This window comes from Mercenaria mercenaria, chromosome 14, assembly GCF_021730395.1.
Source record: "Mercenaria mercenaria strain notata chromosome 14, MADL_Memer_1, whole genome shotgun sequence".
Lineage (NCBI taxonomy): Eukaryota > Metazoa > Mollusca > Bivalvia > Venerida > Veneridae > Mercenaria > Mercenaria mercenaria.
In genome coordinates, this window is record NC_069374.1 from 6,114,699 (window position 1) to 6,141,171 (window position 26,473).

At 35.3% G+C, this 26,473-nt stretch overlaps 2 protein-coding genes across 4 annotated transcripts; both read left to right on the forward strand.

The window, feature by feature from the left end:
* The first annotated feature begins 905 nt into the window (after positions 1–905).
* On the forward strand, positions 906–14,972 carry LOC123526244 (uncharacterized). 3 transcript variants are annotated; one of them, XM_045305307.2, is made up of 5 exons: positions 906–1,160; positions 10,723–11,265; positions 11,953–12,111; positions 12,823–13,261; positions 13,657–14,972. In XM_045305307.2, the coding sequence occupies exons 1-5, from the start codon at positions 1,155–1,157 to the stop codon at positions 14,970–14,972; spliced, it is 2,463 nt and encodes an 820-aa protein (XP_045161242.2). In that variant the 5' UTR covers positions 906–1,154. The 3 variants fall into 3 exon arrangements, with proteins under 3 accessions (XP_045161242.2, XP_045161244.2, XP_045161243.2); XM_045305309.2 differs by lacking the exon at positions 906–1,160 and adding an exon at positions 4,695–4,820; XM_045305308.2 differs by lacking the exon at positions 906–1,160 and adding an exon at positions 4,802–4,921.
* Positions 14,973–15,072: 100 nt separating this feature from the next.
* LOC128548343 (uncharacterized) lies at positions 15,073–25,713 on the forward strand. The gene is made up of 3 exons (XM_053522884.1): positions 15,073–16,327; positions 16,702–17,760; positions 21,127–25,713. Exons 1-3 carry the CDS (start codon positions 15,073–15,075, stop codon positions 21,678–21,680), a joined length of 2,868 nt encoding a protein of 955 aa, XP_053378859.1. The 3' UTR covers positions 21,681–25,713.
* Positions 25,714–26,473: the final 760 nt, after the last annotated feature.

Below are 26,473 nucleotides of genomic sequence, written 5' to 3' on the forward strand. Positions count from 1 at the left end.
AGCTTTAATTATTTATCTACTTGTTGTGGTATGAAAGGAGTCTGCATACAAATTAAAAATATATGAAAATGGCGTATTATCAAAAAACGTTCTGCAAACAATGGTGTGTTTAAATCAATATGCATTATACTTTACATTAGATATTTGATATCTTCATTAATGATATTCAAAAATACTTGTTTGGATATTGCCTAAGCACTAACTGAAATCTGAAGTTGAAGTGGACAAGACAGACAATTGAAGTGCCATACCCATTGGAGGAAAATGTGAAATTAGTAAATCAAATATTTGATATCATATAGCAGGTAACACATTGCACGTTAAAAGTACGCAGAAATATCGAAAATTACCACAGTTATCTAATGGTCACAACTAGTCAGAAAAAAAAAACTACTGGTTCGACTCTTCAAAATTTCCATTGTTTTTAAAGGGCACTCATAGTTGGTCATACTGGACACTCCAGACATACTAACTGCAGCTTCTAACTTGTACAAGGATATTTCGACTTCTGTGCATAAGTATGACATATTGCTGAAATATCACAGGATGGGATGGATAGTTGTGTATTTTGGGAATACTGATACATGTTGCATGTATCTTTAAAAAATGTTGGCTTTGCATCAATGTCGACATTAACAACTAATATCGTGAATAGCACGAGTCACCTGTTGAAAATCTGATAATTTCCTTTTGTTGTTATTCACGCTTTTCAAAATGCACATAAACGATTTTTTGCAGTCGCCAAAATACAATCTTTACCTTACAATCTTAATGACATTGTGGGGAAACGAACACTGTGACTGTATAAATAGAAAATGATAACATAAAGCGTAACTCGAAAGCATATCATATTACACAAACTTCATAAATTATGTATATTGAATATGATGGGGAAGATTGTTCGTCCTTCGGTTATGAAAATAAAAAAAATGTTTGTATGGGTAGTTTCGTTACATTCTGTTCCTTATTGCGCATATAACGGATATGTTATAAATAATCCACCGTGTTCAGAATAAACAGATTGAATTTGGAGTGCTAAACATTGCGAGTGGTGATTTATACAAATGTGTATGAACTGTGTTTCTATAGTTCCTTTTTGACTTTTCTGTTCAAATACACTTGCAGAGGGACTTTGATCATGTCTCCGCCGCTAAATGAAGGTAACTTATTCTTTTCTAACAATATATGACACAAACTATTATTTATGTAGCCAATTTGTATGTGTTTCTTCGTAAAAAAGATATAAGAAATAACGTTTGTATTTAACGTTTAGGGTAAAAAAGTTTTCATTGTTGCTCTTTTTCGACATTGGCTATATTATATGTATCTTTAATCTCGAATATTGTTAGCAATTCTTACAAAAACTGCACAATTGTCTGAATTGTTTTTTTTAAATTTAAATCATGTTCAGAAATTATTGAAGATATGACGTTTTCTTGCATACAAGACTGGGAATTCTAGTGATTTCAGAAGATTTGTGTAGTAATAATAATGTTTTACGTAAAACGGGATAAAATCAAATACCTTGATAGTTTCTCTTTGTTCCTTATAACATATTTTTCGATTAAATAAAATCATCATTTTACGGAAATAACAACGTTTTACTGCAGGTGATAAAACAAAACAGGAACTATTACGTCGTTTTCGTCTTTGTAACGTCATGACATACTTCCTGTTTACAGACGTAAAGTCCCACGCTCTTTGTAAATACGCTACTATAAGTAAAAAATGCTATAAGAAAATCTTTTGTTTTAATTTTTTTTACTGTTATTTGTTGAATATGACATGCAAGAAAAAGATTCAATCACTGGTGGTAGGCTGAGCCTCGTTACCGCCAAAAACAGTTACCCTCTAACCGGATATTCCCATCTGCACCTACCACCAGTGAAAGAATCTTATATTCTTATACAAGTGTAATACCACAGACCACGTTAGCGAACTTTGCTAGATGTTGAGATATTGCTGAATAGTGGCTAATGCAATGAAACAGTGGAAGAAATAAAATCCGGTTGTAGCAATTAGAGGCACCAAAGATCGTCACCAGAATCTGTCCTGAGCTCTTACCTTTTGTCTCTCTCCAAGACATGGGAATGACTAAGTGTTCAGAGTTTAAATCTATCGTGTATGTTTTTCCAATCTTCCTCTTCCTTTGCCGTTCAAGTCCATGGCCTGTCGGACGATGTTCTGAGCTATACACAAACATTTTAGTTGTTTGCAAAATGAAGCAATTTGTGCATTTCGTGCACACCAGGTTTGTGTTTCCGGTGATTTTACCCATGCCGCTAATACCCGTCTGGCACTCCTCATGCCAGATAACTTTCGTGCTGGTAATGACAATCAAACGATTCGTGCGTAAATTATATCTTATTTATATATAACTCAATAAAAATTCAAATGCCTTAATACTTTGTCTCTGTTCCTTACAGTATATTTCTTGATTCAGTAAATTATCTAACGAAAAACACAAAACGTTACACTTAATGAAAAAATATGAAACTTAACCGGAACTTCGTTGTTGTTCGTCATTCAAGAAAGAATGTAATGAAGAAATGTGTTTTAACGTTATTAACGGAAACAGGTTATACGTTCGCGGAATACTTTCAGGAGGGCGTAGATGTGGTCGTTTTGTCCTATATGTGTATAGCGGAAAGTATAAAACTATTCTTGTCAAAAACTGCTGACAAGATTTGAAATTAATTCTTCAAATACGTTCCTTAGGCGAACCTTTACTAGACTCTACTTCTGGATTCTACTAGATTCTAATTAGTAGAATCTTAAAAAAATAATGACCACTAGCGGTATAGTATACTTTCCCTATATATATGAAAAACCTTCTAGTTAGAAATGTTTGGTCCAATTTCTAAATCTTTTTACAAGAATGTTCTTTGAGTGACCTACCTGAATTGTTCAAACTATTCTGATTCGACAAAAATATGTCCACTAGTTTCGCTGTTGGTACATGTAGATAGTTGGAAACTTAAAAAAAAATCATATTGTCAGAAACAGTTGGCTGGATTTCAAAAACATTTTACTAAACTTTTCTTTTGGTGGCTCTTTACAAATTAAAAAGATCTAACAAAAATCAAAAACATGGCCACCGGAGGACGTGGTCACTTTTACCTATAAGTATATTGTGCAACATTAAAAAAATTCTCGTCAGAAAGTATCTGTCTGTTTTCAAATAATTTTACACATATGTTTCTAGGCTGAACCATTGTTCTAGTTATTCCAAATCATCAAAACCATACCAGTAAAAGTTAAGATAGAACAAGCAAATTCGATGAATTGGTATCCCCCGCCGAAAGTGTTTGTGGTGAGGAATGGCAAAAAATATATCCGGCAAAAAGTTAAGAATGTTACTAATAAGCAAAAAATTTCAATAGTCAAACTCAATTTAACAGAAAATGAATGCTTCTTTCCGTTTGGGGTGGTGGGGGGGGGGGGAGGGGGGGCGGCGGGGGTGACCGGTTGAGGGTACAATCACATGTTGCAAAACATCACATGTTGATTATAAATATTGATGGAAAACTAAAAAAAAAATAATGGGTGGTGGGGGTAGGGGGAATTGATGGGCATGACTCAGCGGGGTCGAGGAGTGAGGTGGGGGAACGGTGCAACTTTGCATGTTGATAAATATTCATGGAAGATTTGACAAAAAAAGATAAAAAGGACTTTTTGTTTGGTTTTTTTTTGTTGGGGCGGGGGGGGGGGAGGGGGTTGGGTGGGGGAGGGGTGTGAACAAGGCAAGGTGGTAACCAGGTGTGGGTTCATATTTTCACATGTTTCACACGGGCATCATCGCAGGGTGTTGGTGCATGTTTATTTCAAGTTTCATGAAATTCTACCTGCTAGTTACTGAGAAATGGCTGTAGACGGACATTTTTGGGCATTTTTCATTAAATCAAGGGCAATAACTTTAAGGGAAATTGATCAATCAAATAAAAAAAAACTTTTGACGGGCATAATCGCAGTATGCTGGTTCAGTTTATTTCAAGTTTCATGAAATTCTACCTGCTAGTTACTGAGAAATGGCTGCGGACGGACGTCCGGACGCACGCACTCATTTCAATACCCCCCTCCCGATTTCATCGGCGGGGGATAAAAATCTTCGTACCCATTCTACTCTGTAATCTGTAAACTGTTCCGATTTTAAATAATTTCACATAAATGTTCTTTGAGTGACCCTCTACTACCTTTGTTTAAGCGACTTTGATTTGTCAACAAAATTGCCTTTTGAAGTACATTCCCTATCTCTCTGTTTTAAGTCAAACTTAAATCATCAAACACACAATATATTTATAACATGCATTTCATAACTCTTTCTGTAACATTTCATAAATTATACCCCATTTTACTTTAAAAGTTTAGGTTAAAGTTTTATGGACTAGATTCAAACTTGACTGTCACGCTTTACTTAAACACTTACGAACAATCCTTTTTCGTGTACTTCAAATTAATTTGAAATTAAATTTATAACTAATTCTGTTTTTGTGTTTAAAATATCAACTATATATATTGCGCGAAACGAAACACGACAGAAATATGATCCGCATTTGATTGTTATTCGCGTATTTGGCGTGCAGAAAAAGAATGTACTTATATCAAAAGAGTTTATCATTTAATCGCGCATGTTTACCCTGGCTGTACATTCATGATATCATAGAGGATATTATGCATAACGATTTGTAAAGCAATATGGATCAGTTATGAAAGAAAACACTCTATTTTGAACCTTTGTACCACCTGTAAACAATTGGTTAATATCCATATTAGGAGTACAAAGATGTACCCGCAAAGCGTAGCTAAATGTAATTTCAAAGGTAGGATTTTATTCATTCGTTGGTCTACGTAGTGAATACAACTACAGGAGCAAATGTTATGTACATATTCATGGAAAAAATAGGAATCAATTACGCTAATTGTATGTAAAATTCTTTTAGTTGTTTTAAATGTAAATTGTTGATAGTAGCTAAACTGCTACATTTTTACGTACAATGTATATAAAACCATATCTCGTAAAGGTTTACGAATTTATTGGAGTTAGTTTTTCCTTTGCCTCCGTCCGGTCCGTCCGTCTGTCCTCGAAAATTTACAGAAGGTAAGAACACGACAGTCATTATTCTTGTCTTTTTGTACTTAATTTGTATGATATTCGGTCATTAAAGATAATAACTTTGCCACAATGACAGATAAAGAGGACAGCCCGTGAAGAGCACAAGAAGCATAACTCTTTGATAAGAAATTCAAAGCAATGAATTCTTAACATTTGGAAGCATGTCTCGACTATTGAGATTTTGATGCAATTTAGTGCAAATTAAAAAGGCAAAACAAAGCAGTTAAAAGTGCAATGAACTCAATCGTACCTAGAAGTTTTAAACACGATCTCCTTTTTATACTTAACTGTGTAAATTTTGCACAGGTATTGTCCGTAAGTATTGACTTGGCACTCATTAATCTTCGCCAATATTTTCGTGCCTTTTCGTTATTTTACGCAGTATCTGTATCTTCAAAATATCTCGTCTAATTAAAATAATCGATAGAATTTACTAATGGCACGTTGGCGTAGTGGTAAGCTTTCCGAATTCTATGCGCGTTACCATTAGTTCGAATTCAGTTCAGACTGAACATTTTACTTCAATGTAAATGTAACATTGTATCAATACTATTTTCATTATTTTATTCATTTACATTTCGTATGAAACATTTACTTTTCCCCCTGAACTGATACCTATTCATCCAAATTCAGCAAGTCACGTGATCAATGGCGGACATGTTGTTCATGTTTACGAAGCGAGCAAAATTTATGTTTTCATAGTCTTAGAAGGACCTTTGAGGGACAAATTTATTACTGGAGTATCTGGAAATCTGACATTCAGAAATATATTGGATTTATTTACATATCTTGTGTAAATACACTCAAACGCAAAAGGAAGTGTGCACTGAGGTTTTCGTCATGAGTGAACTGAAGTAGATTATGTTGTCCGAAGTAGATTATTTTGTCTAAAAGTATGTCATGTTTGGTACCAAAATTTAGTGCAGTTTATGACTAACTTGATGTGTTTCGAGTATTTTCTAATTTTTGGCATTTATGGGGATTCTTGGCTATTCAAAGCCAACAGGGTTGTAAATCACTTTCTTGTCAGATGATAAAAATGCTGCCTGTTCCTAAAACAATATTTTATTTAGATAACGTGTGTGATCACCTCTACTATTTATTCAAGCATTGATATAGCAACGCTTAGGCCTAACGTAGAAGTAGAATGACGTCACGAGAAATTTTAGTCCATTCTTGAGTAGCGTTTGTCACCCGAGGTCTGCTGGATCTATGAAATTGCTGGTGCAGACGAATATGGCATCTATCTTAACCGGGCAGAGAACCAAGACGTCTCAAAATCAATACAGGTTCATAAAGCCGCATGTCCTGATTTATAAGTAACAAAATTATTTGCAAAGCTTCACATGATCTATCTTTCCTCTTTGTGACCTGTTGAATGCTTCTTTACAACAATCCACAGTGCCAAGTATGTGGAAAGAAGCACATGTTACCGCAGTGTATAACAAAGGCGATGCCCCCTACCAAGCAATTACAGACCCATTTCATTCCTAAATACCATTGAAAAGGTTTTGAACCTCTTATTTTCAATTACGTTTTTAACCATCTTCATGACTCGCGTTTCCTTACTCCTGTCCAGTATGGATTCATTCCAGGTGACTCTACAGTAAATCAACTTGTTTATATATAAGACACCATCTGTAAGGCACTCGATAATGGCCTAGAATTGCGACTTGCCTTTTTTTTGACATCAGCAAGGCATTTGATAAAGTCTGGCACAAAAGTCTACTTTCTAAACTTGAATACGCTGGAATAACCTGATCTCTTTTTAACTGCTAGTCTCAAGAAAAAAGAATAATTGTCAACCTCACCCTCCCCTCCAACATGTATGATGTATGTATTCAATTTGTATATGTATTACCGGGAATAAGATATGTTTAAACTAAATGTCGGTTGAATAAACCAACATTTAGCCAGACCTGAAGATTAACTCAGCATTTTATAAAACATCTTAATGACATGTACACAGCAGAATATTGAATAGTACAATATTTCTTTCAATAAATGAACGATAAATCCCGTCTGTTAAGTTTATAGATGAAGTAAAACAATGATATGGTAAAACAGTGGACTCGAACGCACAACCCCGAAATTGGTGACTAAACGCTATCTCCGCACAGCTAAATTTGCACATGCTACATAAAGATGATAATTAATCAGTTTTTCAACAGTATGTTTGGAAAACGGAAATTAATTTATGGAAACATACGGAATATTCGGGAGTGCCAGATCAATACTTATGGACAATGATAACTATTCAGAAACCTATTGAAAATTGATTAAATTAAAGAGCCAGTACATTGTGCAAGGTTGATAACTCCATCTAGAACAATGAAAAATGCATATGTTCTTAGTTTTATCCAAATAACAACTTTGCACACTTTTCCTGAAATTGACTCTATTCAGCAATTTTGTGAAAAGTTATTATACTTGAAAAGATGCCTAACAGACTGACCTGTACCAAGTGTCGTTTGGTATTGCTCATTACCAGTACAAACTTTCTACACAAGCATTTTAGTGGGTTATGAATATTCTAGAGTGCCGTTTTTTAGAACAATATTTCTATCCCATAATTACAGGTTAATTTTGCGGGGCAAAATATTAATGACAAAGATGCATTTTATTACGAATTATTACGTTGGATGACATACTTGTGAATATGTCATCAACTCCAAACCGCATTACCTTTTTTTCCAAGATGTTTTCCAAGGTCTTATAACTTTTGAAAAGTAATTATCATTAATGTATATGCTACTCGAAAAATACTTACCTTCTCCTTTTGTCCATTTGTCCATAATTCATCAGAATAACTCCTTATTAACCTCATAAGGGCTTTTGCCGAAATATATCAATATGAAGTGAATTTGTGCATATTCCCAGAGCATAAGAGTATACGAGTACCGTTTCCTGTAACAGACTTATGGACCTTGAAATTTTACTCAATACTAAATTTTGCTATTCTACTAAATTCTGCAGCAGTTTTCAGCGGACCTGGTCGAAATTATGTACATGAACTTGTGCATATTGTCAGGATATAGATAAACTATGTAAAGAAAATGCGGTATTGACATTTTGAATTATAATTTTAGCCAAATATATGGTGTCCCTACACAATGAAAGTGTTATTTAAGTAACCACTTCAACAGTCATCAAAGGAAATAGCCATATATGAAGAAACATCTGTTTACATTTGAAGCTGAGTTTGCTTCGTTGATGGAACATCAATAACAAGTATTTTAGAGATAAAGTGAAAATGGTTCAAACATTTAGCTAGGTTGTGGGCGTCAACGCCGGGGCGAATAGGAAAAGTGTTCATATAATTCGGACTATACAACTTTTATAATATCATTTTCATCAATTGCAAAAGTCTATGACCAAAATTATGTCGGCGTTAATCTTAACCGTACAAACACAAAAACTATAAATTGGCAGGATGATTTTCAGCAAATGTATACCTTTTACATACTAATACTGTGACAGCCTGTGGGTAGTCGTTATTTAAAACAAGAGGGTCATGATGACCCTTGATCGCTCACCTGAGTAATATGAGCTACATGTTTCAAAATTAAAAATGATGCTAAAATATTAAGAAATAGGTCAGTAGGTCACATTCATTGTCACTGGAAGTTAGTTTTAAGAACGGCGTGCAAAACTGTACATGTCATTCGAATTTCAAGGCTGTGTCTTAAAAAACAAGAAAATAGGTCAGTAGGTCAAGGTCATACTTAGGTGACCCTTATCACTTGGGGTCATCTGGTAATCATAATTAAACAGTCTAGGAAATATGATCTGATAACTTTTAAAGTATTTTTTCCTATAGAACTCATATGAAAAGTAACCCTCGGGTCGGGACCTCTTTTCACCCCAGGGGCATAATTTGAACAATCTTGATAGAGATCCACTAGGCAATGCTACATACCAAATATCAAAGGCATAGGCCTTGAACTTTCAGACAAGAAGATTTAAAAATAATTGTTCCTATATAAGTCTATGTAAAACTTGGGACCCCAAGCTCAGGCCTCTTTTCACCATAGGGGAATAATTTGAACACTTTTGGTAGAGAGCCACTAGAGAATGCAACATATCAAATAGTAAAAGCCTAGGCCTTGCAGTTTCAGGCAAAAAGGTTTTTAAAGTTTTTTTCCTAAAACAGTCTATGTAAAACTTGGGACCCCTTTTAACTCCAAGGTTATAATTTGAACAATCTTGGTAGATTACTACAGGGCAATGCTATATACCAAATATCAAAGGCCAAGGTCTTGTGGTTTCAGACAAGAAGTTTCTAAAATAAAAATTACTATATAAGTCTATGTGAAACTTGGGACCCACGGGGTACGGCCTCCTTTCATCCCTTGGGCATAATTTGAACAACTCTGATAGAGAGAATTAGATGATATCACATGCAAAATATCAAGGCTCTTCGCCTTCTGGTTTTGGACAAGAAGATTTTAAAAATTTTTCCTTCTGGTTGCCGTGGCAACCAGAGTTCTATGTGAAATTCAAGTTTTTGATCAATTTTGAAAGGGGGCTACCCAAGGATCATTCCTGTGAAGTCTGGTGTAAATCTGCCCTGTGGTTTTCAAGAAGAATATTTTTTTAATAAATGTTGACGGACGGACGACGTACGACGGACGACGGACATTGAGCAGTCACAAAAGCTCACTTGAGCTTTCGGCTCAGGTGAGCTAAAGAAAGAAATTGCGATTTAATGATTTAGTCATGTGCAACAGTTATATAAGTTGAACAAGATGAGGTTTGTTTAAATTTGTTTTGAGTGGCTCGTTAGCAACGGCCAATATTGATTGATATACCCAATTGAATAGAAGTTTGTCAAATACTAGATTAATGGAAACTCGATACTTATCACATTAGCTATCGATTGTCAAAAGCAATTTGATGTTATAAATATGCACTTATGTCATGATCATTGTTGTGCGACGCAAACCAGGCTGGATTATTTTGCAGATTTGCACTGAAAACATTTATTTGGTTAATTATGATAAGTTTGCCTCTTACTTTACTAGGAATATTTATATTCTTATTTACTTTTCTGAGATTTAGAGTCACATTGACTAGGTAAAGGTCATATGGCGATCTTTCAAGCTTTTGATGGTAGCGAAATATCCCAGGTGCTCCTCCTGGCATTGTTCAAGGCTTGGGCGAGCACCTAGGAGAACCACCGACCTTCCTTAAATCAGCTAGAGGGCTTCCTTACATGAAAAACTTTACACAACAAGTGAGGTTTCGAACCCACACCGATAAGGGGCAAATGATTTGAAGTCAGCGACATTAACCACTCGGTCACGGAGGCCCCGGTAAAAGTAAAGAGAGCAATCGAAACTGATTTTGTTTTTAGAATTAAAATGGAGTAAAAAATAAAATTTGTAACGTGTGTAGCTAGTGATATGTAACATAATTCATACCAGTTTATAACATATCAATACGAATAGTCTAAGCTGGAAGAATATGGTGCTTTTTCGACAAAGCAGGACAAGAATAGTACGTCTGTAAAAGAAAAATGTTTTGAATCTCGTATTTGATTTCAGAGGTTCACTTTAGCTCTTAAATCTGAAATAACTCATTAATGCACGAGCATATGTCTTTTACAGCGCACTAAAAACATGAGCAGGCAAAGATTGTCGAAACAAAAGTTTGACAACTGTCTGAAACTTGGAATTGCACTACAAATAACTAAAGATGGACTGGTAGACTATGTAAATGAAGGAACAGCTCAGTTCTACGACCACATCGTACAGAAGTTACAAACAAAATCGTCATGTAACGTATGTCGAACAGAAAATGTACTAGAATGTCCAACGCCTGGTATCTGTAACCGAAAACATTGCTCATTCCATAACTCTGTTAAGAAACAACCGCGTAAATGTCCGAGAAATACATGCAACAAAGTCAGAGATCATATACAGGAATCACATCGATTCGGGCATCCTTCATGGCAGAACACCGATGCAACACAATGGGTATCCGATTCATTTCAAATTGCGAACTGTTTCGTATTATCCGATGAGTGTTCGGGCATTAAAGCGATAAAGGATCTGGGATTTGACGGTATCCTGAGTATCATAACAAACAACCATCACTTCCAGAATAAAGTTAGTGCAAACCTTTCGGAAGAGGGTAATGTTTTTTCCAAGGTAAACGTCAGTTTATTCTTCCTAACCTTTGAATAAAGTTTTATGTGCATATGATAAACATTTATCATGTGACTACACAAATAATGCTTTGATCGCAATTAAATCCGTCCATATATCAGTAACTACATTGACATTTAAGTCAATTAAAGTAAAATGCACTGGCTTACTTTATAACGAGATCTCATATCTAAATCGTGCCTTACGGAACGCAAGTCCTAATTGAAATAAGTAATAAGTTAACTATTTACATATTTCGCATAACGGTAGTAGTATGTAAAAAAAACTCTTCAAAACAACGACAAACAGCCGATTTGTTAGGTTTTTATGTGTTAGAGGACACGAATACACGACAAATAAAGGACGGTTTCACATCGTTTTATAATAGTCTTTACGAAAGTTTTCCAATGCAATAGTCCATGTGTTCACCTGTAAAATCTCGTGAGCTCGCCTCAACAGGTTCGTGACCGCGTTTCTTCACCCCGATACACGTCGAAAAGAAGACACAACAGGTCAGCAGTTTTTTCGTACAAGGTGACACGAGATGGCATATATCAGCCACAATATAGAATATTGTATGTTGTAATATGATAACAAATTAGAACCTTCAGGGTCCTGTTTCTTTAAATGATACACTTTAATCTTTGTTGGAAAAGATTGATATGTATCTTAAAGAATTCTCCATTTAAGGTCAGGAAGATTGGGAGGATGTTTCACCTACATGGAAGTCTTTTTATATCGGATACAGATCTTGCTGGTTATTTACATTTGCTTGAAGCTGTGCTGACAGATTCAAAGTGTTTGCTTTATGACAGAAAAGCTCAAAATGCGGTATTTGAGCTAAAACAGGTATTTTGTATTGTCATAATATGGTATCTTAAAGTAGGTAATGGCTTTATAAAAGATATTTTTTCTTTCTTGTTGGATGTTTAATGTCCCATCGGCACAACTGTAGGTTATATGGCGATTTCCCCGCTTTTCAAAGTGAAGAAAGACCTTACATTCCCCTCCAGGTATTATTTCATCACACGACTAGACTGGTTGCAAGAGTGAAAATGCACTCTACCCGTCCGTTATTTGTAAGGTTTAGTAGAAAACACCACGGAGTCTCAAACTTGAGTAGTCGTCGCACCATCAAATAAAAAATCGTCGCGAAAAATTATACATGGTCAAGCACCAAACATGCACAGTACTTTACGTATTTTTCAGTGTAGTATCTCTTAATTAATTTATTAACATTAAGGATTTTGCACTGTTGCAAGTTTTTTTCAAAGCTTAAAACACTTCTAAAATACATGTTGATAATTAAATTATGTGAAATGCAAGAGAATGACTTCAGGATTCGGAAGTGATATACCTTGATTTTGAATTCTTTAGCTTTAAACGTGATATTTAAAAAAATCATCTGATGTGCTATTTATGAAAATTTTCAGTTAAGATTTATGAAATATACCATACACAGTGTTTCATAAATTCAAGTACTAGATCTATAAAGATTTTCACAGAGATGTCGATTACCAACAGATCTGTTATTTTGTTTACCAATTATCTTTTCTTCAGTTGGAAGCAGGTACATTGACGATAAGTTCTGGTAGGCTAATTGCAGTCATAAATGATGCTCTTGCAGTCGATGAAAGAAAAGCTTCAAAACTCCAGAGCAGCAAAGGCATGGAAAATGTACACAAAGTAAAGTTAAAATTACTAATGGAGCTAACTGACCTGTTTATGTTTCCAGCAAAGAAACTTAAATGTTCTCAGATTGGAACATTGTTGTCGGAAAAACAAAGCTTGATTGATGACCTTAAAGATGCAGTTAAACAGTTTCAGATATCTTTAGATAAGGAAAGGTGTACAACGTCAACACATTTGCCGGCAAAATCACTGTCTGTTGGAAAGCGGGATCGAAACGCTCGTGAAGAAGCGCTAAGAAGTGAGTCTTCCAAAAGGTCGAGAAGGTCATCGGAGATGAATAGACAAACGTTTGAGGAAGATAAAACAGGTTTGTGAAGCTATTAACAGTTTTATCTTTTTTTTCAGTTGTCTTATGTAGCAGATGCATTAAAGTCGGTGATAGATATACTCTTGAAACAAACTTAATTCGATCCTCGTGGTTTTCGTTTGTAAACATGTGAATTGCCGTTGGTCTACTTTAATTCAAGCAGATTTATTGAACGTCAAAACAGTATAGCTGGTCCTCCCGATTTTGCACCAGCTCTTTCAGATAATGCTACGTCTATCCCATTAAGCCATGTAAGCGGCACCCATTCTTTATACAAGTAGCTTATCAGTTTTAACGAGAACAAAACAATGAAACACTTGTGAGAATTTATATGGAATCTTTTTGATTGTTAAACTAGATTAGATCCATTTCAAAATGAAACTGATCGATTTCAGATTTCAAAAGGAATTTGATTGATTTCTATCAAGAACGATACAGCACACTTCCACTGTCACCACTTATACGAAAAAACAAGGCGCCATTGTTGGATTTTTATGTATCGCCCACAATTTACAAATCAGATTCAGAAAAAGAGCTGTATGGTGGAAAAGAGTATTCCGTTTACAGGGAGATAGAAAATCTAGAAGATGTTTTTGATTCCAAATCATTACATCCAAAAAAGAATATCTGTCTAGTGTCTCCTCCAGGTACTGGTAAAACTTCTTTCGTTAAAAAAATAGCATTGACTTGGTGTCAAGCACATTATCCTGCCAAAGGTAAGGCGGCATACTTCAAAGCTCAGGATTTAGAAACCATGAAGCGTTTTCAGTTTTTGTTTGTAATATTCCTTAGAGATGTACAACTTGAATGTGAAGAAGACGCTATGATACAAACATGTTTGATACGTCAGCTTGAACTGGAGTACAAATATGACAATGAGTTCCTTCAAAATGTCTTGCACGAGGAAACCTGTCTTATTATTTTGGATGGCTTAGACGAATGGAAACATCCAAAATTGTCAAACAGCTTTTGCCGACAAACTCGATCCCATATCCCACACAGAAAGGTTCGCTCTAAGTGTACACATCTGTCAACGTCAAGACCTTGGATCCTAAGTAAAGTTCTTTGTGAAAATATCGTTATTGATCAACACTTAGAAATGTCAGGACTTGGAAAAAGCTCTTCGAAAAACCTTATTCAAAATGTCATAACATACTTAAACAGACATGCTGTCCACAAAGAAATGACGACTGACAACTTCATTAATATGCTGTTTTCGAAAGGACTTCAGAAATTTGAGTCAAACCCAATTATCCTGATGCAGTTATTATGTCTTTGGTTTGAGGGGACCGACCCAGGAGAATCCCAGAGCGAAATATACAGCAATATACTGGAACTGCTGTTCAGACGAGCAGAACAAAATGAGACATACCATGGACAGAAAGGCAAACATCAAAAGAAACTCCCAACCTGCTTTATGAAAGCACCAACATGCAAACGAAACGCCAAAACGTTACATTCTCTAGGAAAGCTTGCATTTACGACTTTATTTCCTAGAAGTAAAGAATCCTGCTTTGTCTTCGAACGTGCCCTTGTGAAAGAACACTTAGAAGAGACAGAAGTACAACAGTGCCTACGATCGGGGATACTTTGCCAGAACGACGAACTTGGTAAACTTGCAGACGAAAGAGTGAACGTTTCCTTTCTACATAAAACATTCCAAGAGTTTTTTTGCTGCATTGTACCTAACATCAAAGAGAATCCTTCCTAAAGACACCGAATCAAGAGTCTTCGAAAATCACGCCTCCTTAGAAACCATCCTTCAACTAGAAACCGTTTTGATCTTTGTGAGTGGATTTTCTCCCAGTTGTATGGGAATATTTGTGGAAAGAACAAAGAACATACTCGTGACAGACACCATTATTCACCAGTACAGATCAAATGTCTATGGAATCTTTCTTGAGAAACGCAATTACATTAACGATTTTTGTCATATGATAGTAAAATCTGCGAAGGAGAGCATTTGTAACGGGCACGATGACCTTGATAACTTTCATTTGGAAGATGTCATCATCGATAAAGAGTGTGAGGATGAAAAGTACACGACTGCTCTTAGTCGTGTTATAGAAGCCAATAAAGGTAATATCAAATCTGTCACCATTCAAAAAGAGAAGACGATTGAAGATGAAAAGGCAGACTCCATAATGGCAGCTTTAGGTCTTCAGACTATATATTCCATTGAGAAATTGTACATCTGGGGAGAAATACCAAACGAATTACTCCAAAGTCTTCTGCAAAATTCGAAAGCGACTCTCAAATGTTTAGAATTATGGGACATGTCTCTGAGCAGCATTGATACCAATCTCATTTCGAAACTAGACAATTTAGAAGGTGTGTCGTTGCTTGGAATCGTCGCTTCACATGATGTACTCAAGGAATTGATGTCTAATTTTGAGAAACGTTTCAAACTGCAACAAATAATATTCAATACCATGAAGTGCATTGACCATTCAGAGTTCTGTGCCGGTTGTGATCTGAGGATTTCAGAAAAGTCAATGCCCACATTTTTTATGCTAGATAAAGTTCATGTCAGAAACATACATGTAAATGCTAAAAAACTACAACATTGTGTAATTGAATGGCTAGACCCTCCAAGTGCGCTCGTATCTTTTCTGCAATGCCTGAAAAATGCACATAACCTCGAAAGATTCGATTATGAGGGTCATACAAATGCCACTGACACACATTTTCTTCTGGAAACAGTTTCAAAGCTCATACATCTTAAGTATCTTAGGCTTCGACTCGTAGATTTAAATGAAAGCTATGACATAAATATCTCAAATCTGAAGAACCTCAGGCATGTACATTTGTGCAATGTGACGATGAAAAATGAAATACTTAAAAACTTCATTACCCAGGTTGCATCAATTGGCACATCAATAATGGTTCTGATAGATGACTGGAATGTTTCGTCGTCGTCAGACTATCATGAAATTAAAGAATGGATGCGATCATTTGCAGCAATACAAATCCTCGGCGGGGAAGGCGAACTAAACGGCCAGTTGCACTTTAAAACATTGGTTACACCAAGTAGTACTGTGTCTCCTAAAACATTTTCAAGAAAAGGTAAGGAATGCTTTTTAGCTTATATTGTTACCACCTTGCAAAATATATTTGATTCATAAAATGCAAACGAAACAACCGGTCTTTGTTTTGGCTTCAAATATTTTTATTTGTCGAAATTTTCGATATTCTTCTCATGTGGCAATGTAATATCCACTGATCGATGTAACGTAAAGCAACACTGTATCAAAAGTTTTTCCTTGTGGTATATGTATGTACCTTAGACATTATATATTTCTGTTATCGGTTCAGTTTTCATGTTGAAAATGTTGTTGTCATTAATGATTGAATTAAACCTGATAAACAACTTTTTGTACAGAGGTCAGTCAGTTTGAGACAAAATATTTAAAAGTTCGTATTATTTTATTCAATTTCAGATGATAACGCATGGAGTCAATGTCTTTGCAAAACATCACAAGAGGCACTAAACCTTGCAGACGTCTTGTTGAAGAACAACTCAGTGCCGACGGAAGACGCTCTGAATAGGTTATGTGAACACTTTGGAAAAAAAGATAAATTCTTTTTGCATCTGTGCCGTTGCATTTGTGCGTACATTAAAAGTAAGAGTAGAAAAATAGTGCACGTTTACTCTTCGTACCAGATGTTACACGAGAACGAAATAGTCTTTGTCGTGTTTGTCAAGGAGAGTTTGTCTAAGAGCGAGGAAACCAAAATTAGAAACAATTGTAAGGTCGAAATAAGATTGATAGATACATACAGCCCTGAAGGGAAGTTAGTAATGAACAGTAAAGAAAACTGTGACTCGGAATTGTCTGTTTCAGAAATAGAGACTGTAAAACGCTGTCTTGACATATTTGCAGCAGAGTTAATGAAAAAGCATAAATACCTTTCACTGATTAGAGCAAGCCCTGTGCGCTCGAAAGGGTATGAAAAAAGTGAAGGAAAGATTGGGAAAGAAACCTGTATTGCACTGTATGTCCCAGCAAAGAACTACATACCAACTGACGAAGAACCTTTTCAGTCAAATTATGACGGTATACCAATCGACGTAAGGGAAGGTGGTTTCGTTTTATATACGTCTCCTAGAGCTGATGAGCGGCATGAACATATAAAAATGGGATGCAAGATCTCACGGGACAAACTCAAAGGCGCTGAATTTAGTCATATGTCAGGAACATTGGGTGGGTTCGTTCAACATCCCAAATATGGCTTGTGTGGGTTTACCTGTGCCCATGCTTTGCTGCATTACTTAGAATTAGAAGAATTGAAGGAAAAGGGAGGGATTCTGCATTGGCCGTATTTTGGAGAGTTTGAAGCCATAAATCAGCCAGAAAATGCACTTAATGTGATTGGCCGACTTGTACAAGCTGTGTATAAAGAAGGTGTCAACGGTGGTACTGGAGTAGAAGTAGCACTCTTCCAAATAGAAAGAAGACACCCAACTAATGGAGATTTTCCACCTTCGCAAACACAAGGTATTACGTTATAATTAGGTAAACTTACAGTGATTGTATTTCAGTGTCGTAGAAAGAAAACACATAAAAGATCTTAGACTATGGCTTTGTTGTCAAAAAGTGCATCTATGAGCACATCTGATAATGTTGTTGTTTATAGTTATCAATAATGCTTTTTTATATGTAAAATGAGTCCGGTCATAACGTTTTGAAAAAAATACATCATATTTCCATTAACTGTATTCATGGTCAGACTTTCTTTAAAGTGTGCTTTTAAATCACCTTGGCTGAGATATAGTGATGGTCTCTGTCTGTGCTTCTATGCGTACGTAGCAGTTTCCTCGAGCATACATCCAAAACTATGAAAAGGCGGTTTGTTTTGTTAAACATTATACAGTCACAAATTGCTCTGTAAAACCTTTACACAATCACAATCACAAAGGTTATTGAGAAATGGTACAGTATTCAGAAATTATAACTGTACCTTGTTTACTTTTTAAATGGTCTTCCTTTATTTTCCTTTATTTACTCATAAATATAGAAAGGAAGTGTGAAGACACTACACCTTCTGCCATGCCTATTTTTAATTCTGTCCAATTATTTGATTTACCCGCATGTCCGTAGCATACTTCCTAAACTTTTAGTTACATTTTGATAAAACTTGAAATAATGTAAAAAGACACAAAAAAGCAGTGTAAAAACAATAACTCTCCCTTGCTTAGTTGTTGAAATATCTCCAATAAATAAATTAACTTGTCCAGGAAATATGTGTTAATTGCTGAATGGAATTTCTTTATAGTATGTAGAAAGATGGAGGACGATGAGAGGAAGTGCAGTGTTCAAGAACTAAAACTTGCTTACATCTTTAATTATCATCATTTATTTATTTTTATTAATTTTTAGTTTCATAACACTTTTATTCAGAGTAAAATCTCAAAACCTTTTCAAGCGATTTTGTTATAACTTTTGACCAGAGAACAGGAATAACTAAGTTTGTCTTCCTATTTTTAGCTCACCAGAGCACAAAGTGCTCAGGGTGAGCTATTATGATCGCTCACCGTCCGGCGTCCGTCCGTCGTCCGTCCGTCCGTCCACACTTTCCTTTAAACAACATCTCCTCCTAAACCAACAGGCCAATTTTGATGAAATTTCACAGGGATGGTACTTGGATAGTCTTCTTGAAAAATTGCTCAAAGAATTGAATTCCATGCAGAACTCTGGTTGCCATGGCAACAGAAAGGAAAAACTTTAAAAATCTTCTTCTCAAAAACCAGAAGCCTAGAGCTTAGATATTTGGTGTTAAGCATTGCCTAGTAGACCTCTACTAAATTTGTTCAAATCATAACCCCGGGGTCAAAATTGACCCCGCCCTAAGGGTCACTTGATTTTACATAGGAAAATCTTAAAAAATCTTCTTCTTAAAAACCAGAAGCCCTAGAGCTTAGATATTTGACATGTAGCATTGCCTAGAGGACCTCTACTAAAATTGTTCAAATCATGACCCCAGGGTCAAAATTGACCCTGCCCCAGGGGTCACTTGATTTTACATAGGAAAATCTTCAAAATATTTCTAAAAATAAACAGAAGGCCTAGAGCTTAGATATTTCACGTGTAGCATTGCCTAGTAGACCTCTACAAAATTTGTTCAAATCATGACCCCGGGTTCAAAATTGACCCCGCCCCAGAGGTCACTTGATTTTACATAGGAAAATCTTCAAAAATTTTATAAAAATAAACCAGAAGGCCTTGATCTTAGATATTTAACGTGTAGCATTGCCTAGTAGACTTCTACAAAATTTGTTCAAATCATGACCTCCGGGATCAAATTGACCCCGCCTAATGGGGTTACTTGATTGTACATAGAAAAATCTTCAAATTTTTCTAAAAATAAACCAGAAGGCCTACAGCTTAGATATTTGACATGCAGCATTGCCTAATGGACCTCTACAAAATTTATTCAAATCATGGCCCCCGTGGTCAAAATTGACCCCGGCCCAGGGGTCACTTGATTTTACATAGGAAAATCTTTAAAAAATTTCTAAAAATAAACCAAAAGGCCTAGATCTTAGATATTTGACGTGTAGCATTGCCTAGTAGACTTCTACAAAAAAAAAAATCAAATCTGGATCCCCAGGATCAAATTTACCCAGCCCCAGGGGTTACTTGATTGTATATAGGGAAATCTTCATAAATTTGCTAAAAATAAACCAGAAGGCCTAGATCTTAGATATTTGATATATTACATTGCCTAGTAGACTTCTACAAACTTTGTTCCATTCATGACCCCCGGGGTAAACTTGGCTCCGACCCAGGGGTTACTTGATTGTACATCAGAAAATCTTCCAAAAAAATTCTAAAAACCATCAGTTTGACATTTGAAACATGTAGCTCATATTACTCTGGTGAGCGATCCAGGGTCATCATGACCCTCTTGTTACTAATAACCTTTCATTAAATTTACTTTCCAGAGCATAACTCTTTAAGTGTTCAAGGTAATTTATTAAATCTGCATACAAAGATAAAAGACATTCAGAGAAAGTGCAATGTACACGAACTATAACTCTGTTTTGCTTACTGTTTGAAGTATCTCCTTTGTTTAGTTAACATATTGTCCGCAGTGTTAAACCAAATTTTGCACAGTCACTGCACGTTCTACACGTTGAGAGAAACTGCAGCGGAACGTTGTTTCGGCGTAGGGGGAGGTTGGGGTTGGGGGATAGGGTGCAGCATGTCCAACATGGCTCTCGTCTTAATAGTTATTCGTAGTAGTAACGTCAATTATCAGGAAATCATAGAAAACGCCTGGTAGCCGTTGTACGTATAGCATAAATATTGACGGAATCTATTATCAAATATGTATTAAATTTAAAACAGTCAACCCTGCTCTTTCTTAAGGTTAATTTTGAAAAGTTTTAATGTCAAACAATTCAAAGTAATAGCATACATGGATCCATACATTTTACTGGCCATATAATTGAAAATATGTAAATTTATAAGAACTGCGAAAATTTTCAATAAAATCTACATTGTAGAACTTCTATAAGCGAAAATGTAATAAAATTTGCAACTTCACCATGAAATAAACTGGGGAAACAAAATTTTCAAATTGGACTAACAAACAATCAAGCACACGATCTTTTTAATAGCTGGATTCCCTTTAGGATATATAGATACTTGCACAAATATGATTTAATGAAGTAATGAGTACAACTGTAGAACATGTTTTTTTTTCAAATGTGCAGAAATAACGTAATTAGCAGATACTTATAAATCAAATAAAGACTTATTTCATTTGGTCTACTATACAAAGATATGTTTGGAATTTTTCATTTTTGAACTTTGTTAAATTATCTAACCTAAATGTCTTCTTTTATTTGCAAATATTAGCTGGGCAGGACCTGCGCTTTGAGTCTGGGAAAACGTTCGGATGTTCACGTCTAAACGCCGACGATATTGTCAAATTCGGGTGTAAAACAAACAAAACTTTTGGAAAGTTTTTAATGAAACAAGGGACAACATGTGTAAGAACTCAAAAGCATAAACTCAAAGTGCAAACTAATTTCGAAGTTACACTATACAACCAGCTAGAGGTAAGGTCAGTACCAGATGCCAATGGCAGAACATGTGACTTTGCGGACTTTGGGGACTCTGGATCGCTAGTTTTTATGAAAGGCGAAGACGACGAGTATGTTTGTGTGGGCATGCTAGAAGGCGGAACTTCAGATGGGACTGTAGTTGTCACACCCATTGCACCTATCTTGGAACAGTTGGATTTATCCAAACTCAAAAGCTTCAAGAAAGAGAAACAAGCCCGTGAGTTGCAATTCATTCAGCGTGATGTACGGACCATTTTGCAAGATATACAGGATTTAAAGGCGAACATGCCTCAGGCAGGCCAAAACACCCGGATCCAGAACCAAGGAAACAACAGCAATATTTAACAAATCATTTCAAAGGTCAACACTTTACGGAAAATATCAGTTGAATACTCTGGCGCGCATATCAACCGAGAAAAATATCATGTTACAATAACGCATTTCGTTGCTAGCAGACGAACAGAAACACATATAAAAGAAGCATCGAGTTGGTGAAGTTAAGGACATTTCCGAGACTTGTTACTGCGCATTTGCCGGTCTGATGTTTGCTGTTCTCATCTGAGTTAAATTCTTGTTAGCCGCATCGTCACTTTGCTTTATGAAACAAACTAGATGTGCAAATGTTTTAGATAGCAAAATCCTAGAAAGTAGTTCATCGCCGTTTGAATACATCTGCGGATGTCTCTATAGCATGTGTAAATGTTGAGTTCTGCTCAACCCGGGGCTAGAGGGCGTGGACGGTAGCATGTATTTCCACTACCGTCCATGAACAGGCTCAATCAAACCGAGCCTGCAACATTTTCGTTTTTGTCGTGTTGAGCGACCTGTGAAGTTTCCACTTTTTTCTATTTTTCTGTCTATAGGAAAGGAAAATGCAACGCATAACGGAAATGCCTGTGTCAAATTTTTTTTTAAAAAAAAGACCACTAAAACGTTATTTATTTCTATGCTTATTACAATGATACATTTAGTTTTTTATTGTTGTTATATGTGAATGAAATCATACTTAAAAACATTGTTGCCAGAGATATAAAAAACAGATCTTAGCTCCACTGTTCGAAGAAAAGTATAGCCATTGCACTCGCCCCGGTGTAACATTAAATACTGACCCCGTTGAAAATAGACCCCATGGATCCTTTTTCAACGTTGAGTATTGACCCCGTCAACATTTAAACATTAAATTTTTATCAGAAAGGTCCCTTTCAACATTGAGAATTGAACCCGTCAACATTTCAACATTAAAGTTTGATCAACGGGGTCAGTTTTCAACGTGGTCAATATTTAATGTTACACCGGCGTCGGCATTAGCGTCGCCGTTGGTTTAAGTTTTTGATACAGTCAAATATCACTGTTACTATCAAAGCTATTGACTTGAAACATAAAATAGTTATATACTATCAAAGTCTTCACCAGGAGAAACAATCCCACATAACTCTGATTGAATTTTGTGTTTTGCCCCTTTTTAACTTAGAATATTTTGGTTAAAGCTTTTTATAAAATAGAAAAAGTGGGAAGTCAAATATCTCTGTTACTATCAAAGCTTTTGACTTGGAAATTAAAACAGTTATTTACTGTCAAAGTCTACACCATAACTCTTATTTGAATTTTGACAGGGTTATGCCCCCTTTTAACTTAGAATTATAGCTCTTATTCAGAGTCAAGCACTAAGAAAAGTCTAACGTGCTGTCTTACGGACAGCTCTTGTTTTAAGTATTTAGTCTAGAAATTAGCTATGTTTGTAAACATGAGTCGTAATCCAAGTAATTAGTCTCAATATCTTATAAAAATAACTTGGATACCCATATTTTTATTGTTTCCTTCAATTTGTTGTATATGAAATAAGCATCGTGTACAGTAAAAGAGAAAAAGTTGCCAGTTGAAAGAATATTACAAAATGGTTCAATTTCTGTAACATATTAGTATATACGAGAAATTTTCTCCGAAATGAAAACAGGTATATCAATAATTATTATTGAATTCATATAACTGGTTTTATCATTTATGTAAAACTACAACAAAAAGAAGCTGTAACGGAAAAATATTGAAGACAACCTTCATAACAATCCTATACATTTTCAAAGATACTTTTATGCAATTGTTTTTGTGATAGTTCTTCTGTTCTTCTGTTAGGCGTTGATTTCTTTTTGACAATAATATTCTGTTTAAAACACACCCAACAAAAACAATAAATGGTTTATAAGTTTTATTTACAAGATGAACAACAATTTTTATTGTTTTCAATCAGTGTACAGTGATGGCATCTATAAATTCATCTTGTGTTTATATTACATTTCTGCCTCGAGTTGCTGATTTTCGAAACTAGGCGGTCTACATAACAGATGGATTATATATGATGGTTGTCCTGGTGAACATTATTTTTTATTGATCATTCAGTTATACATATACACATCATACACATATATTGTAAGTATTCTTATACCATAAACCTTAAGTGAACTTGTATTTTCTGAAACTTTGGATGTTTTGTGATAATGAATTTATGTTTATTTAGCTATGTGTTTGCAGAAGTCTTTCATGAATATATCATATGTATTCAAACGCAAATATATGCATATTATATATTAATAGCTCAAAATGTTTGTCAGCTTAATTTTTTTTTCTTATTTGTCAGTTTACAATTTTAATTATTATTATTATTATTATACCAGATTTACATAGCGCCCTTTTCATGATCAATTTCACGTTCAAAGGCGCTTTACAAAGTTCAAATGCAGCCACACAGGGCGCATAATTCATCATCTACTAGTACAGACACAGAGCGATCTGACCAGAGGGACAGAGTGAGACAAAGCCCCCACGACAGAGAGATCAGAAATCAGATACAGGCTTGTCCAGCTAACTTAGCCTAGCTCGTTGCGAATAGACAGCCTGGTTCTTTAACGTGCCTAGTGTATAGCACTGATACACGCAAGGATTGCCTGGGTTCCTGACCAGTACACCTCTAGTTGGCTGGGAAACACTGAAAAGCGTTTCTGAAAATTCCCGAGTTGCTGCCGGGGATCGAACCCCCGACCTTAGGATTGGAAGGCCAGTGTGCAAACCACTGAGCTATCCGTCCACCACATTTATTACATTTGTCAACTTACAATGTTATTATAATTGTCGACTTACAGTTTAATTACATTTTTCTTTGTGACTTATAATAACATGTTATATTTTCTATGGTAGAACATTAGTGCCAGTTGTATGCTATTTACTAACTCAAAATTTCTAGATACTAACTAGAAATTTCGAGTTATTAAGTCAAAATTTTGAGTAACATATTCGAAATTTTGAGATACTAACTAGAAATTTCAAGTTATTAAGTCGAAATTTCGAGTCAGTAAAACAAACGTTTTTGAAATTGCTACGCTAATTAGTTACATGAAACTTCGAGTAGTATAGGCTTTTAGCTTTGTATCTGAAAATATGCGCGAGTTCTGCATCAGAAATATTGCGCGACCTTAGGAGCGCAATATTCTTTGCTTAAAGAACGATGCAAAGATAATAACCTTTCTTTTACACAGTTATCTACACTTATAAATGTAATGTAAATATTATGAATATGTTCATTAGTCTGCATAAGATTGACAATACTGAACTAAATAAAAGCATTATTGCAACGACACACATTAAATTACGTCACACACCCGACATGAATTCAGGCGTCAGTGTATGGAAAAATGTCGGCGTTTCCGGTACCATTGTAACTTAACGGGAAATATAAAGGAATATATAATCAGTACATGTATAGGTCCTGGTCGGATTAGGTACCTTGTGTAGCGCACAAATTGCTGTGAAAGATCTTATAAGATGACCGGACAGCGTTTGCTGAAAAATATCAGTTTTAACCATGTTTAATGTGGAAGGTTTCCGACCTAGTTTGAGTCCGTATGGCTATGGAATATAGACATATTCTACATAAAGGTATAGTTATGAGTCTGGCCAAGATCAGATACCTGAGTAGCTCAAGAAGTTGAGGACAGATCAAAGAAGTTGACTGGGTAGTGTTCGAACTTAAAATATTTCACTATTTTGACCATATCTGGAAGGGTTTCGAAATCTGGAGTAGCTCCAGAGACTAGGAGTTGTCTCTAGAGACATGCATTGATGTATGGTAGTATATGTTCAAGTCGCTACATTCTGGGTACTAAACAAGTATGTGTAGTTACTAGTATCACATTAATATCTCTGGCTTTTGACAGGCGGACAAATATTAAAATTTAGCGGATGAAAAGGCAAGAAAATAAGTAAAACTTTCGAGTTTAACTTAATAAATGAATGGCAGCTGGCGCTAATGCTTTTCTGTTAGTTTTGAAATTACGAAATGTATAGAATATTAAATTGCAAATAAATAAAAAATTCTAAAAAACGTTTATATTCAGCATTGTTATCCTTTTGTGGAGTAATTATGATTAGAGCAAACACGTACATACTGGTTGTTTATTCGTTTTAAGATACGTTTAATATATTCATTAGAAAGTAAGCTGTTAATGTCACTGAAGAAGTATTATGTATATTTTGATCATTAAAGAATACAGCGAAACACTTACTTCGTAACTAGTAACTATTGTCTTGAAGATGTTTAGATTATTTGTATGAAAAGACTGCCACACTACTAGTTTCTAAGACACTACAACCTTTAAGTAGTTAACACCTTCAATATTTCGGCAATATCTTTTACATTTCTGATGGCACATTTATATGTCCTCAACATTATATTTAACCTTTAACATCGAATTATGCAAATTGATTGAAATTGTAAGGCCTCAAGACCTCAACGCAAATACACCAGTAACATACTGCAGATTGGGTACTCTTCACACAAGGACTATATCATTAAATTTTTATATAAAATTTGTTAATAGGGAACATATAACGCAACCAAGCAACATACTATCAGACTCGGTTTGCCTCACATAATTGTTGTGATTGTGAGGACAGCACTCTTCAAGATGATGATATATAACTCGTACATTTTAATCTGAGGTAATGGAAGTCAAAGAGTGGGACTACTAAAAACATGTTGCTACTCTGCTACCGTGAGGCCACGTTGTTAAGAATAAAGGATATCACTTTTACGTATAAATTTAGTACGTTTGTATAACAAAAGCGGATGTCCTATGAGCACAATTTTT

What these genes read in the sequence shown, in the direction of transcription:
- LOC128548343 (XM_053522884.1), top strand. Translation starts at nt 15,073, where the DNA reads ATGGGAATATTTGTGGAAAGAACAAAGAACATACTCGTGACAGACACC. An exon ending in TAAAACATTTTCAAGAAAAG is followed by an intron (nt 16,328 to 16,701) that starts GTAAGGAATGCT and finishes ATTCAATTTCAG; the next exon opens with ATGATAACGCATGGAGTCAA. An exon ending in TCCACCTTCGCAAACACAAG is followed by an intron (nt 17,761 to 21,126) that starts GTATTACGTTAT and finishes TGCAAATATTAG; the next exon opens with CTGGGCAGGACCTGCGCTTT.
- LOC123526244 (XM_045305307.2), top strand. An exon ending in AGGGTAATGTTTTTTCCAAG is followed by an intron (nt 11,266 to 11,952) that starts GTAAACGTCAGT and finishes TCTCCATTTAAG; the next exon opens with GTCAGGAAGATTGGGAGGAT. An exon ending in GTTTGAGGAAGATAAAACAG is followed by an intron (nt 13,262 to 13,656) that starts GTTTGTGAAGCT and finishes GATCGATTTCAG; the next exon opens with ATTTCAAAAGGAATTTGATT.